Source organism: Leptonychotes weddellii, chromosome 10 (assembly GCF_054177405.1).
Source record: "Leptonychotes weddellii isolate Sample4059 chromosome 10, ASM5417740v2, whole genome shotgun sequence".
NCBI lineage: Eukaryota > Metazoa > Chordata > Mammalia > Carnivora > Phocidae > Leptonychotes > Leptonychotes weddellii.
The window spans coordinates 105538479-105544478 of record NC_138378.1 but is presented as its reverse complement, the minus strand read 5'-3'; the positions used below and the strand labels follow the sequence as shown (position 1 = coordinate 105544478).

At 52.5% G+C, this 6000-nt stretch overlaps 1 protein-coding gene and 1 long non-coding RNA gene across 3 annotated transcripts in view; one reads left to right on the top strand and one right to left on the bottom strand.

Annotated features, from left to right (window-relative positions):
• The window catches only part of LOC145715975 (uncharacterized), a 3420-nt gene extending 1039 nt beyond the window's left edge, over positions 1 to 2381 (top strand). The window contains exon 2 of the long non-coding RNA XR_014138299.1: positions 1624 to 2381. This is a non-coding gene — a long non-coding RNA (uncharacterized LOC145715975). The remainder of the gene's footprint in view (positions 1 to 1623) is intronic.
• Positions 1 to 6000, bottom strand: part of DNMT3A (DNA methyltransferase 3 alpha) — a 71115-nt gene that overhangs the window by 40007 nt on the left and 25108 nt on the right. For both annotated transcript variants that reach the window (XM_081797104.1, XM_081797103.1), the window contains exon 4: positions 3403 to 3673. In XM_081797104.1, the coding sequence (XP_081653230.1) occupies positions 3403 to 3673 (271 nt within the window). The remainder of the gene's footprint in view (positions 1 to 3402; positions 3674 to 6000) is intronic.

Here is a 6000-nt window from a genome sequence, read left to right as displayed (position 1 = left end):
TTCCTTTAAAAGGAACCCAAATCTCCATGACAAGGCTAAGGCCAGGCTTGCCTCAGAGGGCAGTCACTAACCCAATACTGGGTGTTCCATCTGAGCAGAAAAGGGTCCTTTACTAGTTGGATAATCTTGGGTAAGTAACTTAACCTTTCTGAACCCTCAGTCTCCCCATCTAAAAATGGGGACAATAAGAGTCTTCCTCACATGATCACAAAGATTAAACAAGAGAACGTGTAACTAAAGAGCCGGGCTTCTTAAACTTCAATATGCATCGAAATCAGGATCTCTTTAAAATGTAGATTTTGACTCCACAGGTCTAGGGTGGGGCCTGAGATTCGGCATTTCTAACTTCAGAGGTGATACCAGGCAACACTGTTGGCCCATGGGCCACTTTGAGTAGTGAGGATATAGGACAGTCAACACATAGTCAATATTCAGTAAAAGAAAGCCATATTACCATCGTTTCTATGAGGATCATGGCAGCATTAATGCTAGGAGTGCAGAAGCAGTCCCGAGGCCGCCACCTGCCCATCCAGGTGGCTCTTGGCCTGATGACTCATCATCTCCCCCATTCCTCCTTCTTTCTCCTGGCTGTACTATCAGGATCTGGGGCGCCTGTGTGCACAGGAATGTTGCCTTAAAGTCCTCCGTTTTTCCTGTATAGGAACTAATGGGAGGGGTTCAGGGGAGACAGATGGGGCCCCCTGAGAGGAGACCTGGAGTGAGGGGAACAGATGGGAGACCATGGCCAACTCATTTCCTCCCTGGGGCCTCAGTCTCCTTCCACCTTGGAACTAAGCAGCTGCGTACGCGTTCTGTGTGGCTGCCTGAAGGCCAGGTGGCCGAGCCCCCAGCAGACCGCTGCCTACGCCCCCGGGCAGCACCTCGCCGGTCTCAGCATCCAGGCAATGCATGGTGGCCTTCAGGGGTCCCCCCCCAGCTCTGAGGCTGCCAGCACCCAAGAGTGCTCCGAGGCTACTGGGGGGTCAGGGAGGCTTGGAGCATTGGCCTGCCACACTCAGCACTAAGATTCTGAGGAAGGTCCCCTGATGTGGGAAAATCCCAAACCCAGGAGTCACCTGGACACCATCTCTCCCTTTTCCCCTTGGGCTCCTGGCGCTTGCCCGCTTCTCCACCTCTGCTGCCACCTCATTACAGCCGCCCTCCCCTCCACCATGCCTGCAGCAGCCCCTAACCCGGCTTCCCAGCCCCTCGGCTCCACTCTGGGAACCAGAGAGCAAAGTGATTTTTTCAAAACACAAAGCAGATCATGTCACCTGCCCCCCGCCCGAGGGTGTCTTCAAAGGCCTGCCCTGGTCCCGTCAGCTCTCACACCCTTCTTCCTTGCTCTCTCACTGCAGCCTTACTGGTTTCGGTCAGGTCTCTGGGTGCCCTGCTCCCTCCCACCCAGGAGCCTCTGTACCTGTTTTCACTCCCTCCCACACCACCCCTCACCTGGTGAACCCCCAGTCATCCTTCCGCTTCCGTGGAACAGGCCAGGCTGCCTGGGGTTTCCCTGGTCACAGTTCCTCAGAGAACCGTGTTTATTTTCTCTTAGAGAACCTATCTCCCTGTATAATCACACGCCTTTCAGTGTGAATTTCTCATTAACGTCTGTCTTTCCAGCGGACTTTGAGGTCCTTGAAGGCAAGAACCAGGATTTTGTTCATGACGGTTTGCCCAGATCCTGACACACACACACAATGGATGTTTCATATACACCTACTGACTGACTGAAGAAGGAACTCTGGAGAACAAACGGAAGTGGAGACAGGGAAACACCAAAGTGAAAGCAAACCCTCAAGGGTTAAGAGCGGCCTTAGAACTATGGCTCCATCCCACCAGGCGGGAAGGACTGCAGCTTACTGCCAGTCGTGGTGGGGTCCCAAGAATCAGCACATGGCGGGGGGTGGAGCGTATAGGCTCCCAGTTTCCGCTCTGGAATACCTGGTCTTTTTAGCGGGAGGGATGGGGTCTCTTCTCCCTTTCCTCCTCAGTTTCCCTCCACTCCGGCCCCTTGAACACTCCCGCCCAGTGTCAGGACCTACCCACAAGGCACTCAGGTGAGGCCAGACGCCCTGGGCAGTTCCGGGCTAGCCTGCCCCAAGTCCCACTGCAGAATAAAAGGAGACAGCAGAAGGGCACACCAACTTTGAAACCAAGACGGAATGCATCCTGGATCCACCACTTACAGGCTCGGAGGCCCTGACCAAGTCACTTCATCTCGCTAAGTGGCAGGTTTTTCCTGCCTTAAAATGAGGATAACAATACCTCTTGAAGAAGATTGTCTGGAGAACTAAAACAGCGAATACAGAGTACCTTAAAAAGCGCTTTGCACATAATGGGAACATCATAAATATTAGTTGAACAATAAATGAATGAAATATATATATTTTTTAATTTGGAAATCTCCTTTCTGGAAATGCTCTCAATCCCGCATGAATATTGGGTTTAGATCCATGCAAAATAAGTTATGCCAATTAATCGATTTACTCATTCCATCAGACGCACTTGGAAGACTTTTTGAATTAAAATGCACATATGCAAAACAACCTGGCAGGGCCCCGGGAGGATCAAATGTGATAATATATGAGGAAGCGCTCTGTAAACTGTGAAGCCCCATACAAATGCTAGTTGTCCTCATTACTAACATGTTTACAGCTCGGTTGGCCCTGAAATCACTGGCTTAACCTGAAAGAGAAAAGTAGGCAATTTTCCAGGACTCCAGGGCAAGACCAGAAAGTCTGGGGAGGAAGGGGTCTGGGCCGGGGCGGCGAACTGGCCACCCCCCTCCGCCCCACCCCCACCCTGCTCAGTCACAACCACACTTGAATTGAGTCAGCTGAACTGTGGTGGGTTCGAGACATCTGTGCTGGGGCAGGCTAACTGGGGTTTCAGGGCTCCGAGGGCATCCACTGCCTGGAGCACCCAGGCCAGGGGCTACACACGCAGTCCCCGGGAGCTGCAGGGCTTGTAGAAGAGGAAGCAGGCCACGTGAGGGCTGAAGGAAACTGAGGCTCACAACCAGACTATGAAGGGGTGGGGGGGGTCGGGCAGGGGGACAGCCATCACCCCAGTCCTGCAACTGTTGGCGTCCTATAAATCCACTGTTGCCAGATCTAGCTTTTTTTTTTTTTTTCCACGAGAAGCCAAAACTCCAGATTTTTATGTGAAATTTCTTGATTTTTAAATACTGGCAACTAATTTTTGAAAATGTTTAAAACACTACATGGGCCAAATAAAACATGTGTGCAGGCTGCAGCCAGCCAGCAGACTCCGGGGTACAGCCTTGGCAAGTAGACCTCCAGCTCCCGTGCCTCCTGGGGCCTGCTGGCCCCCAGTCTCTAACCCTTGGGAGAATCCTGGGGATCCCAGAAGAGGCTGCCCCTTGCGCCCAGGACTCACTCTCTTCTGCAGGGGCTCCTCGGCCATCCTTGGGGGTGCAGCAGCCATTCTCCACGGCTCTGGAGGCTTCGGGCGGGGTCTCAGCCGCACCCTCTCCCTCTGCTGGGGCCCCGCCCTTCTGCCCTCCAGCGGGGCTCCCCTCCTCTGGCTGGGGCTCACTCCGCTTCTCCAAGTCCCCGTTGGGTAACAGCTCTGAGGGGCCTGAGTCCTGAGCCATGGACGGGGACTTGGAGGTCACTGCAGGGTCCTTTGGCGTGTCACTGCTTTCCACCTGGAAAGATGAAGAAACAGGAGGGGACAATTAGATCAGTGGCCTTGCCTCTTTTGGATCACTAACCCCTCTGAAGTTCCGGTGAAAGTTATGCACCCGTTGTCCAGAAAACCTTGTTCACATAAGTGTCCGCACAAGCAAATACACACAATTCTGCTCTCAGTTTTAAGGGATCTCTGGGCCTGACTCCCTGAAGTCAACAGGTTTGTGGACTCGAGCATAAGAAGCAGAAGAATGCAGGCAGGTCTGCCAGCCTGGTTTCAATGCCCAAGCTGTGACCCACGGCAGCTAGCACCCCCACTCCCTAAGGTGACATAGGGCCTCCGAGCCTACTCTGAAGCCCCTATTAAAAAAAAACAAACGTTCCTCTATACATAAGTGGGGAAAGAAATACATATATATGTAAGTGAAAACAAACATTCTGGGGTGCCTGCCTGGCTCAGTTGGTAGAGCATGCAACTCTTGATCTCAGGGTTGGTTATGAGTTCAAGCCTCACACTGGGCTTACTTAAAAAAAAAAAAAAAAAAAAAAAAAAATTTTTTTTTTTTTTTTAAAAACAAACATTCTTCACACTATCCCTACTTCAAATCAGAACCCCTCCTCCGAAGACTCTAGTGCCACCAATCAATTCTGGTAACTTTGGGCTGATCTGACTTTTGCCAGATCCCTCCGGCTTTCCTTTTGGCCTCTCAAGGCCCAGACCCAAACAGGGACTAGCTGCACATTGGAGCAAAGGGGTCAAAGGAGGCCTCCCAAATAAGCATTCTGTTGGGCCCCAAAGCCCAGCACAGTTCTTTCCTTCAGCTCTGGACCCCCCGTCTCTCCGGCACCCTGACCCTGGAGATCCATAGCCCCCACAAGCAGTTTGCAGCGTCCACAGTAAGCGCCCCCTGGCATGTGGTCTCACGTTCCCCTTCCAGAAGGAAATGTATCCCTTCATCCCCAAGAGTCTAAGAACAGAACTTGCTACAGTTCCAGGTAATAAGAATCACATCAAGGGTAATCCTCTAACTGTCCTTTGTAAATGCCACTGCCTGGTGGGCAAGGCTCCTTCTCACCATGACCATCCTTTAGAGCCGCTCAACCTCCCTGAGGAGGCTCACAGAGAATTGCTCAAGGTCACACACTCTGTAAGGACAGAGTGAGGGCATGAGAGCCTGGGGAACACTCTGTCCTCGGCCCTGCGGGGGGGCAAGTAGGCTAGAGCATCTCAGAGGAATGGAGGTGCTCTCTTGCGGAGGAAGAGGCAAGCGTCCCCCGTGCTCACGCCCATGGGCACAGGGCTGCCCTCAGCAATCCCACCTGGCTCCATCCGTGGAATGCCTCTGGGAAGGGCAGACACGTGGCTAGCCTGCCACCCCAGCAAGGCGCTGCTCAGGAGGGTGCCTCGGCTGCTCCACCTATTTTGGTCGTGGTGACCAAAAATGAGTCGTGGTGAAAAGTTAAAGCTCCTTTTTCAATCCCCCACCTCTGAAATCATAGGTAAACCCTTATTAACAGTTTGGTGAGGATCCTTTCTAGACTTTGTTTCTGTGTCTACAATCATCTGTGAGTTACATGTTTACACACATGGATTCACACGCACAGCCAGATCCAGAATTTTTTTTTCTAATAGGGTGTCTTGCTACTCAGTGTTCTATAACTTGCTTTTTCACTTAACAAGCATAGTGGGCATCACTCCATACCCGTGCATATGGATCTGTCTCCTATTTCACAGCTGCTCAACATTCTATTGAATGGATGCTCCATAATTTATTCAAACAGTTCCCTAATAGTGGGCCTTTGGGCCGATTTGCTTTTTGCTGCAATGAACCCCGTGCACTTACAGTTCCGTGCGCCTGCGTATGTCTATAGATCGCGGTCCCAGAGGTGGGCTGGCTGGTGGAGGGCCTGCCTAGGTGTGAGTAGACAGGCCAAATTCCCTCCAAAGAGGTGTACCCCTCGGGCACACCCTGACAGCCTCAGAGCACGCTGGGCTCCCTCCCACACAGCCTGGCAATCTCCAAGGCTGCTTCCGCTCTAAGGTCTATATCCTCAACTCTGAGCCCACTGCTGTCTGCTGAGGAACCCCCAGGGTGGCAAATAGGGACAAGGGCCTTGGGGACAAAAATAAAGAAATAAAAACAAAATAAAAACCAGAGTCTTCCCTGGACAAGGTTCCAGGCACACAGAGCAGCCTAAGGGCGAGGAGAGGGACTTGCCTGCCAAGCTGTTTTCCTGGCTGAGTGGGGCAGCCTGGGGCAGGCCTCCTTCCAGGAAGGGAAGCTCCCAGGGAAAGCTGCAAAGGTGTGCAGTCCTCGGCGGGTGGGGGTGGGGGCTGGAGCAA